We start from the raw sequence: 13690 nt of genomic DNA on the forward strand, positions 1-13690 counted from the left end.
TACTGTCAAGAAGAAAAGGTTTATAAGTATTCCTATATGAAGAATTTAAATGAAAAACTCTTGTAGAAAGGTGACCTTTAAAAGTAGAAACACTGCAATGATATGCTGAGATTAAAGGTTTGGTTTTGTTTTGTTTTACTCTAAAGGTGATACTGTAAATGCTGCTAAAATTACCATCAAATCAATAAGCTTATTGTAAAACACTTCTGTTTTGTTATAGGATCTGTTTATTTAAACTAGTTCTCAATCTTGCATGCTTTTTTCAGACCACAGATCTCATTAGAGCATTACAAGAACTAGAAAATGCTGCCTCTGGGGATGCAGCAGTTCACCAGAGAATAGCTTCCTTGCCTATAGAGGTCCAGGATGTGTCCCTGTTAGACAGAATAACAGGTGAGGGTTGGGGGCCTGGTAACCAAAATGCTCTTCTAAGAACGTAATGGTGCATAATGGAATCACACTTTACCTGTTTTTCTCTGCTTGCTTTTTAGATAAGGAATCTGGAGAGCAACTTTCCAAAATGGTAGATGATGCATGTATGTTGCTGGCGGATTACAATGGCAGGTTGGCAGCTGAAATAGATGATAGAAAACAGCTAACTCGAATGTTATCAGACTTTCTCCGATGTCAAAAAGAGTTCCTTGCAGAGAAAGAACATAAGCTGGAAGTGCGTAATATTTTGTTTTAGTCTCTTCTTCACTAAAGCTTGTTCTTGCAAATGTTTTTAGTTAGCCTGAACAACTTTTCTCTACAAAGACAGATATTTTTTTGCCACTGTTATGTCTTTGCTTCCAGCACATTAGTAACACATTGTTTGATTCTAGTGTTCTAAACCTACTAAACCAGCTCTTTCTGCTTTTCAGTCTTGGTTATACCTACAAACTTAGTTTTAGTAGTGCAGATAGAAAGTCTTATCCCTGGTGCTACGAACTTAATTCTTCATAGTGTCATTTTCTTTCCATGCTCTTTTCATTCATTGTTCTAAGTCTTAGTTATGTATTTGCTAAAGGATAAGAATTTAATTCCAGCTTTCAGCACTAGTTTTTAATCTGCCTCAAGCATCCATTAAACAGAGGGAAATGTACCTAGAGCTTCTACAGCCTCTAACACAGCTGGTTATCAGCACTAGCACCAGCATGACGAGACAGATCATAATAAAAGAGTGATGCAGGATGAGCAGCTCATAATTAGCAAATGATCCCTAAAGTTACTCTTTTCTTTGCTATTACCATTCACCTATTTTTCTTTCCTACCATGTACTACTGTAAAGCCTTCTGTGGAACATTCCACATATTTAGAATATGTCCATAATTTCATGTCAGTGGCTTCCCAGTGCTAACCTTGGCTATTACAATAATAGAATTGAAGCTGCATCATTCTGCAAAGGGAGATGTCTGAACAGTCATGATGCCCTGTAACTGCAGCATATGCATATATGGTCCAACCATTAATTAATCTTCAGGTTTCATCATATATACCTGTGAAGAACATTTTCTTTCCCTAGTGATTTCTTTACCTTTAGCTTCATAACTTGGATTCAGATTTTGGTTTTTTTTTTTCTGGAAAATGCTGTTCGTAATTTATTTGAAGTCATCATTCAGATCAGTTGTGTCATTCCTAGCCTACTCTTATTTCCTGACTTACTTCCTTTCCTCTATGCCTCACAGAAAATCAATTGATGAAGGTTCTTCCTTTCAACCTTACTGTGTTTATCCTGTGGGAAGAATATCAACCAGCTTCATGTAAGATAGATGGCATGCACAGTAGTGCTGATTTCAGTAGCAACCGATCCAACTGCATAATGGAACCTGGAAGATTAAAGAACAGGATGCCTTAAGCTTTTCATCACATGCCCTACCTTCCCTCTGCCTGTGTAATGGGTTTGAAGGACAAGTTCCCGTAATTTCATTGAAGGACTGGTTGTCTAGAGGCACTGACTTGTTTATGTAGCTCATTACCAGCAGTTACATCCTGTGTAGGTATGGTAGACTGCCAGGATAGTGAGTTGCTCAAAAGGCAGTGACCTGGTCCTTCAGACAGATTTACCCTTCAGTAAAACAAGAGAGCTCAGTTGAAAAGAAATTGGAAATAGTAGCACAGCTGTGAACAGATTCCACCCTTGTTGGTTGTTTTCAACAAATACAAACCAGTGTAATTTCCCAATATTGCTAGATCAGAGAATTCATAATTCTGAGAGAAAGCAATTGCATATTACTGGGCTGTTATGGTCCTTCACATGGTTTCTTGGCTGAATTATTTAGACTGCTAAAGAATTTAATTCTAATATAGCAGAGTTTCATTTTTGGACTAATTTGAGGTATTTCTTTAAAAAGTAGGAGACAGTCTCAGTGTCTGTAGCAGCTTGTTTTAAACTGGTGAAGTTCTAGGGTGTTGAATTACACTGTAAGAATGTTTTTAGGCTGATTAGTGTGGCATAAATATGATTTCCTAATACAGAACTATGAGCCAGGATGGTGTTAACCTAGTTACTAATAAAGACCTTTGAGCCAAGAGATTAAAAAAAACAAGAACCTTAAAATGGAGTTTCTAAACTAGTGATGAGTAAAGTGACTTCATGCTCACTATCAGTAGTGCTTTTTAGTTTGGGAAGTAGAGGCTGATAAACATTCTGAAGTTTTGAAATGTAAGATTAGGATGTCTTAGTGATATTGTGTGTAGGGCTTGCTGACTTAGCAGATGTAGGATTTATTTTGGTGATTAAGAAATGGAGATGAAGCAAGGAGTCCCTGTTCTTAGATTTGGGAAATTCCATGGCTCAAATTGAACCTTGCTTCTTGGCTTCTCATTTGAAATAGAACTGGGAGAGGGCCTTTCACGTAATTCTTTGAGAATGTATTTCCCTGAACTGTCTGTCCCTAGGATTTGCTGTTCAAGTTTGATTTTTGGTGAAATTAATTTGTTCAAACAAGCTTGTTTCTTGTGTTAGACTTCTGGCTATTGATACTTCCCCAAGTAAAACATGATCCCTGGGTTGTAATAGAAAGTCTTTATTTCTTCCTGAATTACTATCACCAATCTGTCAGTATAATGCTGAGATCCTACCTTACTGATTCCTTACCATACCAAACAAGTATAGTGAGGAACAAGTGGATGTATTCTTAGTTGAATCTAGAAATGTTACCTGCTGTTAACCTTGTTTAACTATTTGAATTGGAATTCCCAAGGAATTGTCAGTAGCTTTCAGCATTAGATAGAAGCTTTAGACCTAAATTTGCAGATCTTTTATCTTCTAAAGATAATTTACAGGTAAGTAATTTTGCATAACCAATCTTTCCATCTTCTTAATTTTTTAAGAATAAGAGTCTATCTCATAGTTATTTCTGAAACAGAACTGTGTGATTCCCAACAAAATCAAGGTAATGTATGTGCTAAAACTTGGCAGGAAATTTTGATAACAAGTAAATAATGTTATTTCTGCATCAAAAGCTAGCTGTACTGCTTGGTAGGTGACTTTCCTAAGTGTGTTTGGGGTAAGTAGTGTCATCTTTAACTCTTAAATTGTTTTCTTTAACATCTGTCTAGCTTCTGTTGCAGGTGGTGGACATGGACCTATCTTCTAATGATGTCACCATCCATTAGTAAACACATCCTGCTAAAAATAAATCTAAGAATCAAAATCTTGTATTGTCTGTTGTTTTTGAAAACTTGAAGAGGAAGAATTCTGTAACTACTCATACCAAATCTCTGCTATTTTCATCTATATTCTCACAAGCATTACTGAGTTTATGCCTGAGATGGATAACTATTTATCCAGTGTCATCTCTTTTTCCTGAAGACTAAAATTTTCACATCGTTGTTCCTAAAACTCTCACATTCTTTCAGTGAAATAATTCAAAATTCCCAGTGTAGAAGTTTGGGGGTTGCTTGCATTGAAGCTGCAGTTTCCAAGAGGAAAAAACTGTGAAAACAAGACTTTTTCAGCCTTTTGCTTTTTAACTTACACTGCTGGGTTTACATGATCAGAAATGAGAAGTGATGAATGTAGGACTTCTCCTTTACAAGCACAACAGAAAAACTTCCACTTTATTGGGTAACAGAGAAGGTGTGCTCTGTAATTGCACTTAGGCCCCTTTAGAACTCCCCTCAAATTTATGATTGTGCTAAGGAGTCTGTTCCCTTCACTTTTGGTAGTTTTAAAGCAGTATAGATATTTAAGGTTCAGTATACTGTGGCTCCAGCTAGGATTTCTAGCTAAATAGGATTCTATCTACTAAAGAAAATGGAAATTTTTACAGAAATATTTTTGTGGAACTTTTTTCCTGAAACCTTTGACTAATATCATTCCTGTTTTCTACTACTGTGGTTGACTTTTCCCCTCTTTCCCTCCGTGTTGTATCTCCCTCCTGTCTCCCTGCCTGTCCTCTAGTTTTCGAACAAAAATACTGGTTCATCTCTTGGTGTCACTGAAGGGTAAAATGAGATTTTTATATTACACAGGAACAAGGAATTGGGTACATAAATTGATATCCAGATTTGGCTCATGTCCTTTTGATAAGACTGTCTTGTTACTCTAGAATTAATATGGCCTTAAAAGTGACATGAACAAGAGAAGTACTTGATTTATTGTTCTCTCATGTTTCTTTGTGTTTACCTCTCCCTCCCACAGTCTCCTGGATAACAGTGTTTAGTCTCTTATTAAATTTCAAATGCAAGTTTTGATAGTTGGACATCTTATGTGATTCATGAACAAGTGTGAGTAGGGAATCACAAGACACCACCTCACCTTCATTTTGACCATATGGAAAGATGTAGTATTGCTACACTTTAGCATATAGTGGGTATATAGTTTCTTGCATACTTCTTTCAGTTTGCCACTTTAAATTTGGGAATATCTTGTCACTAGCTTCAAACTTTCGTGAGGAAAGTGCTACTCTGGGAAGCCTGCTCTCATTTAGCAGCTTGCATTTAATTAAAGCAGTTAATGCTGCTATCTTGCATTTCTGATTTTCTACGGTTCTGTAAGCAGTAGTCATATTCTTACACTCACTCATCTGGTTTTAATTGTGGTTTCTTAGCATGTTGAGAGAATATGATATGTTCTATGCACATTTATTTCATGATTGAGCTTTTATGGCTCTATATAGCTTGACTTATCTTCCTAAAGGTTTTAATTTTGTCTTGGAATTTTACAGATAAACAGCAAGCAGTTAGTCAGCCTTGACTTTTGCTCTGGATTTGAAAGACTTTTTCCTGTTCAGTTCACACTTAATGATTTCAAATGTAGACAAAAATATTAAGCAAACAGTTTAGGTCTGGCAGTGGTATAAGAGGCCTCTTATCCTTAAGTTTTGTTTTGCAATACCAAACTGGGTTGGTACTGTTGTCTACTGTTGCCCTTCACCCTAGCCTTCATGTTATCACAGGGTGTATTGCTTTCCTTGCTGGCTTTTATGTCAGTTTTTTTTGCTCAGTGACAGAGTACTTAGGGTAATATATTCCATTATACTTTGTATTTTTCAAGTCCACTTCTGGTAATTTGGATTCATTTTTCATAACCTTGCAGCTGAGCACCTAAATTATTTTACTGAGCTTTGGTTGAAGATTTTTAGGATGAACCCTTTATTGCCTTTTGTTAGGGGGTGGAGTTTGCAGCATTGAAGGTGATCTACAACTCCATAAATGCGGCATAGCACAGTAACTCTTAAGTTATTCTGGATTTGGAGCTGAACCGTTAACAGTGGGGTGATTACAGAACTGGTAACTGGAAGGTATCAGGAAGTGGTCAGTAAAGTTCATCCAAACCCACTAAGACTGTTTTAAGATCTGATACGTGCTTGGTACCTGATAGGTACAAACAGACCATATCGTGTAATCTCTTGACATGGTGAAACATTGTATTCGTTTTTTGTTCAAGGTTGCAGCTTCAAAAATTGAGGCTGACTTGGCAAAGCTTCCAGTTCAGGGAATATATGACTTATATTGAAGGAAATCTTTTGAGTCGAGGCAGATATTCTTGGGCTGAGGAGAACATGACTGTGCATCTTCTCATAATAAAGGAGGGAGAGCCTTTGCCAAAATTACTTACTTTCTGTAGTGGCCCAGTCCCAAGTATGTTGCACTGTTTTTCAAAGAAATGTGTGTAGGTCTTCACCATTAGGAAAGAAATGCAGGGTAAAGATCTCTTATGGGCGTATTCTTTATGTTCTAGCTCTCTCTATCCTGCTGTGTATGAACTGAAATGTAATTCAGGAACAGGCCACTATGTGTAGATATTTGTGTAGATTGGTTGAAATCCCTTGCTTATAGGTTGGCCATTTGAATGGCCATTTGAGAGGGTTTGTGTAGTGTAAATGATTCATTAGAGTTTCACAGTGCAAATATTTTACTGGATACCAGCACTGGGGTTGTGTTTTGTAAAAACCAAAACTAAATTTTAGTAAGATAGTAGTTTGGATTATCAACCCAAAGGTGACTGGGGAGAATTAAGTGATCACTGAAATAGTAATTTCTCCTTAGTTTCTCCTTAAGGTTTATTTAGTTAAGGTGAGGGGATGTTTAAAATAAGACATAGGTTGCATCTCTTACCTGCAATGGAAGTAGGCTTGCTAAGTGTTTTTACAAATTGCTGACCTGTCTTTCAGATGTGGTTTCTTTCCATAAGCACTTTTTTCAGTGACAGAAGATAAACTTGTAGAGTTTTGTAGAAGTAATTTGCAAGACTAGTGGAGAACAGCAGCCCTTATGTCAAACACAACAGAGTAAAGTCAATGGTCAGTGCATTTGTTCATTGTGTTATACCCATTCTGTGAGAATAATGCTAATTTGACCCATTTTCATAACAAACTTACAACCTCTCTGTACTTGAGCAATAAATATGCTTTTTTCATAAAGTGACTTACTAACTGCAGCCTCAGATACCATAGTATAGAGTTACTCAGTGTGTACCTGAAAGATTAGACTTCACAGCTCAATGTTGTCATTCAAAGCAGCAGAAACACTTGAAGGCTTCCTCCTTTTAAATTGACGTATCAGATATTAGCATATAAATCCTGGCTCTTCTAACAGATTGAGCAGGTTGTAGGTTGTACTTTGCTCATCCCTGTAAAATAAAGATAACCTTTTGCTTCAGTTCATCACATTTTAAAGCCTTGCTAGATACTCAGGATATTCTGGTTTTGAAACAAGGTAAAAAACATGTTACTGCTGTTATATTTTTTTATCTATTTCACCCTTATTATTTTTAAGGGTGGGATCTTTTTACCTTTCATTCTGCAACTTGCCTGTTAGTTTTTATTGAAAGGGGGAAAAAAGTATATATGTATGAGATACCACAAGATACCAGGAACTTTATTACCCTTGAAGTGTGTTTTGAATTTATTATAAAAATACTGAGAGAAGATACTGGATTTGCCTAGGTAGGACTTGCTGTTGTTTGTGAGACTTCTAGCCAGAATGTTCCTGGCTATTGCCAGCCAAAAACTTGATACTGGTAACCAAAATGAATGGATCTATTTGTGTCATCCTCAGAAGAACAAGTTTTGCAGGTATGTAAAACCTTGTGCAAACATCTGAGATGATGGGAAATTGGTAAATGGAATAATCAGTGCTCAACTTAAGTTTTTTGAAAGATAGCTGTAGATTAGCAAGTGACTTTTCTGTAGTGCATTCTGTAGAAGATATTTTCTTTGCTTTGATCAGGTGTTTCCTGAACTAAAAAGAAAACCTGAATATAAGAAAATTATGTAGGAAAGACTGATACTGTAGTGCCTGTTTATGTCAGTAGTAGCAGGGAGGTTTTTCAAGTTCAAACTACCTTTTCTGCAAGACTTAATTTCCAACAGTTATTGTTTAAATATTTTTGTTAAAAATCTGATGTTTGTGTTGCTGGACTTACTAAATTTATTTTTTTTAATCTGTATTTTGAATACAGAGCAGAACTGTAAACCCTGCTTGTATCCTTCCCACAATTAGAAGCTTTTGGAATTATTTGTTAAAGCAGCTCTAAACTCTTAAATAGGAACATAAGACCACATTGAATGGTAGGTAGTCATTCTAGGCAGACTAAACAAACATCAGTCTTTCTGCATGGGAGTTACTAAGGAAACATTCATAATCAAGTTGCAAAAAATCCTTAAATGTTAAGGCTGAAAAAGGAGAGAGAAAGGGAGGGTGTTGGAAAGCTCTGCTTCACAATTTGAGATGACTTGTATGAAAAAGCTGAATCAAAATTGCTCTAGCTAGTGTCTTCTGGTAGTTTCATTTAATAGGAAAATAATCCCATGTGAATTTGAAGATAATTGCAGTTTATGCAACAGCAGTTCTCCTTAGAGTTCTCTGTAAATAGTGCCTGCATTAAAAGCTGTGTTGTTGGGCTGATATTCAGAAGTTGTTTTACAACTTTTACAGTTTAAATTTTTTATTTAAATTTTTCTGCTGTCACTAAGACCTAGAAACTTTATTATAAATAAGGGGGTTTTTGGCTAACAAACTTACATAGAAGAAGAAATTTGTGTAAAAGCCAGTGTAAAACATGGTGGCACTCATGCTGTTGTGAACAGAGCTGATACCTTTTGGAGAATTTGAATGTACACAGCAAGGAAAGTCTTCAGGTGTACAGCAAGTAGCTGTGATATGGCATTTAAAGAAAATATGCATCCAGTTACTGTAGATCTTTGGCAGAGTGCTGATATCTCACTGTTCTCACATTTATATAGGAAAATAATTCATCATCTTGCATAATGGTCTGAGGCGGCAAATACTGTCAGAGCCTATTAATGAAATAATGTATGGCCTTTTACGTTGTATTTTAAATCAGCTTAGGGGAAAGTAAGAAATGCAAACTTGTGGAAAGTGATTAGGAAGTATAGATGCCATTATGACAAAACCTGTTTGCATTTAAAAAAGCATTATTAAGAGTGAAACATGCCTAGTTTTGAATTGACATTTTGTAGTGTATGAGAACAGTGCACTTTTCTATGCGGGTTTTTTGTTTGGCTTTTGTTGCTGCTTTCTGCGTTTTGTTATGGGTTTTTTAAAATTTTTTTCTTTAAGCCCAGAGCTTTAATTGAAATTTGTCTACTACTAAGCCCATCAGTTATGGGTAAAATATCACTGGAAATAATAAGAACATTCAAGAATACATACAAATCGTTCATGGCATCAGAATAATTTTTAGTTTTAATAATATTGTTGTCAAAATTGAGCTCATGAATCAAAATGAAGGAGTTAGTAGTTGAACTGCTTTAATCAGGAACCAAAGCTATTCTGTCTCTTAGTTTAAATTCATTATGATCTTCTGTAATGGTGCAACTAAACTAGTCATGGGGTTTGTTGTGATGTTGCAGAGAACATCCATCTCTTCCGCTAAGGCTAAATACTCTTCATTAGGACTCACAGTGAAACTGAATTTACAAATCAAACCACCAAACCACCACAGTTACACTAATGTCTTCATATAGTAAACCTAGTGAATTTACTTCAAAATACCCAAACTTTTAAAATAAAACCAGCTAACTCTCATTCCTAAAAAGCTTAGAGAATAGTAGGCCACTTCATGGTGCAGTAGGTCAAGAGAAAAGATGAAAACTCTTAGGTAATGTAATACTTAGCTGGACTGTGCTGAAAAGTCCAGTTCTTTAAAACTCTCTATCTTTTTGTTAAAGCTCATTGGTGAAATACAGAACTTTGGGTAATGTTTCCTTTCAGTTAGTAGCAACTGTAGTTTAGTTTTTCCCCTGGCACCTTATTTCAAAATGTATTAAGAAGTTGGGGTTTTTTTTCATACCTGGATTCCTCTCATTAATTAGGGTATGGTACATGTGTCTGCAGAGCGGAGGGAACAACTTAGAAAGTGTGAGTTGAGGCTGAGGACAATGTTGAAATACCAGCTCTCTTTGTCCTTTGGAGCTGTGTCACTAGTTATTCTGGGCAGTGTGATGTAAGAGTAGTTGATGCTGTTTTAGCAGCAGTGAGAAAACAATGTATCCCACAGCTGTTGTTCTTGCTGAGAATATTTCTTAGCCAGGAGGAAGTGGACGTTGTCACAGAGTACTCACCTCCATCTGATAAGTGTGTAAAGTGGTTCTTACACTTGTATTAAAACTTTATTCTAAACTAAAAGAATAGCCAGAGTCCATTGACTTTTGCATTTGACTGAAGCAGTTGTGCTATTTTTCAGTTCTGCCAAAAGTAAAGAATATTGTGTTAATCTAATATGTAGTTGGTAAAGTTTTTTCCACTCCCAAAGTTTGAAATGCTGTGGACTAAAATTGGTTGAAATATGGAGGAGCAGAACGTGGAGAAACAACTCAGGATGATGTATAAATCCTGTAAATGAATTCCATGTTGTCCTGGAATTTCATTTTATTTATATAGTATGAAGATGTATCTGACATAAAAAGTACATAAAGTTGACTTTATTAGAGAGGGCAAAACATTTTTGTAGTATTTCTCAGTTACTGCTGGCAGTGATTGGCAGGAGAGGAAAGAGTGAGTTGCAGTTACATGAGGCTTTCAGGTACTGTCCAATTTCCTGTGAGACTTGACTGTTGCAGTTATGCTGCCAGTCATATAAATTCTGTCCTTTGGCAGGGAAACAATCCTAATTAGCTCTTAAAAGTTTGATGAAATTAATTCTGTGAATACATAAAGAGAAGAGAGGCCCAGAGGAATATTTCAGTAGCTCTTCTCCCCTCAGTCTATCCTAGTCAGCCTATGGCACATGGAACCAGCCATAACTTGCTGCTGCTTTTTGCCACAACAATAGTTAGGTGATGTAGAAAACATCAAGGAATATTGGGGTGGAAAGGGGAGAGCTGGAGGGCACACACTGTCTGGGAGCTGCTGTGGGATGGAGAATTGGACTAACTGGGATGGAGTTAGAACATTTGGCACTACTGTGGGTGTAAAATAGTGGTCTGAAATAATAACATTCAAACAATGTTTCTCTGAAAGTAAGTAATCTAAGGAGCCAGTATTTGAGGTGTTCTTCCCAATACCACTAGCTGTTTTATTTTCTTGCCTGATTGAGTATTACGTTTCTTTTTTCACAAAAGCATCTTTATTTAATTTCCTTCATCTGTGAAACTGGCATCACAGCAGGTTCTTAAATTCTAACCGGGTTGGTAATTTAGAAATATATTATAAATTCAAATCAATTATAAAAACCTCTAACCTTATGCACACTAGGATGGTAACCCTATTATCTACTAGAGTACACCCCTTCATCACAAAAAGAAGAAAAAACTGCTGTTTTTAACTTTTTGAAATTGAATAAGATGTTCAGAATTTGAAGTGAGATGGTACATACTTAAATGAAAACATTTGGAACATTTTGTTAGTATCAAAAAGGAATTTTGGTTTCTTCTTTTTCTGCACTTCTGCACTTCCAAACTGGAAAGGATGCACTTTAATTCAGTGTAGCGAGGATGGTATTTTTGAGGGCCATAGATAGGAGAGGAATACGTTGTGAAGTTTAAAAGAGAGATAAGTTTATTACATTTTGGTTAGTGGATGAAATAAGGACTCTGATGAGATAAAGGACTGTTAAGAACATTATCTTCCCCAGGACTTCTCTACCTGAATCAGGCTTTTTTCTCAGTGCAGAAGAGATGCTCTCTCTCCATAGTTAAGTTTATGTTCCATAATATACACATCATTTTAAAATGGGGCTGAGAGAAGTAGGAGAAATGCCACGTGTTTTCTAAAATAATTGTAGATGTTATTGTAGCTGTGCACCAAAGGGCTGGGATATTCATCGATGTTTCATCAGATTATCTAGCACAAATCCTGAAGTATTTTAAACATTGTTGTGAGTCTCTGATTTAAGTGTAGCCTGATGTTAACAAATAGATAGAAATCACTGTAAAATTTAACTTTTGATCTTCCCAAAAGTTAGACATTTACCTCTGTATTTTGGTGTGTTTTTCTTTTTCTTCCTCCCCATGCATCGAAACCAGATTTTTTATGTTGCCTTGTAGAGGTGTGGAGAATTGCTTTTGTAGTCAGCACATGCAACAGTTTTGAAGCTTGGCTGCAGGCAGAATTTAGGGTAGAAAATGTATAGTGGCTGCTTAGTACATTGAAAGAACAGATTTGAAGAACAGAATTGAGAGTTGGAGATAGCATTGAGCCTTGAACTCCACCCTTCAAAAGACCATTATTTTAAGGTCAGTTCTGAATATGGAACTTGAAGAATGTGTCAAAAGTAGCAATAAAATGTGAAGTAGCGTGGAGAACCAAGATTGACATCTGACTGGTCCTACAGGTTAAGTACATGCTTATTGGGCTCTATTTCCTCAAATGTTAGGTTGTCATGACTTTCCATTCTTAATTATGTATTTCTTCCTTTGTTTTTCATCAGTCACTATCAAAGGTTCATTTTACTCCAGCCCAAATACTTCATTGGACAGAAAAGGAGGTAGAGGGACATAATTGTTTTTACCACAGTTATTTATGCCTTTAAACAGTTCTCAGATTTTATGTGGAACACTGAGCTCCTTATAACTGTTTTAAAGACAAGCCTCAGAACTGTCATGTTCTCAATAAATGTGAGCCCTTTGATCCTGAAGAAGGTAGAAGGCAGGAGACAGCAGATGGTGTAACTCCCCCGAGTGTTACACTTGGCAATGTTTCAAACACACAAAGTTTTGATGTAATTTATTTCTAGGTTGCTACTAGCTACCAGAGTAGGAGGAACGATTCTGCAAAGGCAGTAGATATGAAATCAATAATTTTCTGCATCACATCTCTATTTGCTAGTTGTAATGACCCATCACTTTGTTTCTTCTTTTGTGCACTGTCATTTATTTTGCATTCTCCTCAACCCATGGGCACCAAACCAGAGACCACTGAGAACATTGCATTCATAGAGAACTCCTTTTTCTCTGCATCCCTCCACCTTGTCGCTGCTGTCCTACACATCCAGACTCAACAGTGAAAGCTGGAGCTCTTCATTGCCCAAGATTTGAGAGTATAAAGTCAAAGCGAAGTTTACATTCTTGACATGTTCTAGAAACAAAATTTCTCATACTAAGTTACATCTTTTCTGGTGGAGATAATTGACAGCCTTCAGCTGCATTGAACCATTGGCAAAAGTTGGTAGCTGTAGCTCAAAAGGCCAGCATATTTGATAGATAAATTTGGTGAGCTGTGCCATTATCATCTTTTATTTTGGAGTATTTGTCGTCCAGAGGAACTCAGGTTTTTTGTTAAACTGATACTCAGCACATAGCTCCAGACATATCTGTTTAGTCTTAACTCATCTATGATTCCATAATAACTAGTGAGAGAGATGCTGGATGAGTGCCAGTAGATCGTGGTTTCCTCTTTCCTCATTTTCTGTCTTCCACTGACACAACTTCTGTTGTGACAATTTTTTATTGCTACTGGGTTTTTTTAATGGTGGTACATTAAACAGTCATTAGTCTTACATGATCTAAATCTAGGAGCTGTACCACTGTAATTAGTATTTTATACACTGATTATTTAAACAAAACAATTTAGTATGTCATCTTGAAAGCCAGACATTTCTTGTGTTTGCTGTCACAGGTCATGTAGTGAATAGAGTGCCATTTCCAGTAGAGAAATGTGTCATAGGATGATATTAGATGCAGCTTATGTAGAGACCATTAAATTCTGTATGTGTGTGTACACCTGTTATTTGTTTTCTTGGTGATAACACAACTACTACACTTAGCTTATCTGAAAATGTAGGAATGGAAGGTCCCTA

The 13690-nt window shown here is 36.3% G+C and overlaps 1 protein-coding gene across 4 annotated transcripts in view; it reads left to right on the forward strand.

Moving 5' to 3' along the window:
- The window catches only part of RPRD1A (regulation of nuclear pre-mRNA domain containing 1A), a 43656-nt gene that overhangs the window by 11411 nt on the left and 18555 nt on the right, over positions 1-13690 (forward strand). The window contains exons 5-7 of one of the 4 annotated variants that reach the window (XM_071454969.1): positions 267-393; positions 492-667; positions 3544-3638. In XM_071454969.1, the coding sequence (XP_071311070.1) occupies positions 267-393; positions 492-667; positions 3544-3600 (360 nt within the window). In that variant the 3' untranslated portion in view covers positions 3601-3638. Of the gene's footprint in view, positions 1-266; positions 394-491; positions 668-1667; positions 3639-13690 lie in introns of those variants that run through there. The other 3 variants (XM_071454977.1, XM_071454984.1, XM_071454961.1) reach the window with 3 other exon arrangements.

This window comes from Agelaius tricolor, unplaced genomic scaffold (assembly GCF_023055355.1).
Source record: "Agelaius tricolor isolate 1412-34295 unplaced genomic scaffold, bAgeTri1.0.p SCAF_2, whole genome shotgun sequence".
NCBI classification, from domain to species: domain Eukaryota; kingdom Metazoa; phylum Chordata; class Aves; order Passeriformes; family Icteridae; genus Agelaius; species Agelaius tricolor.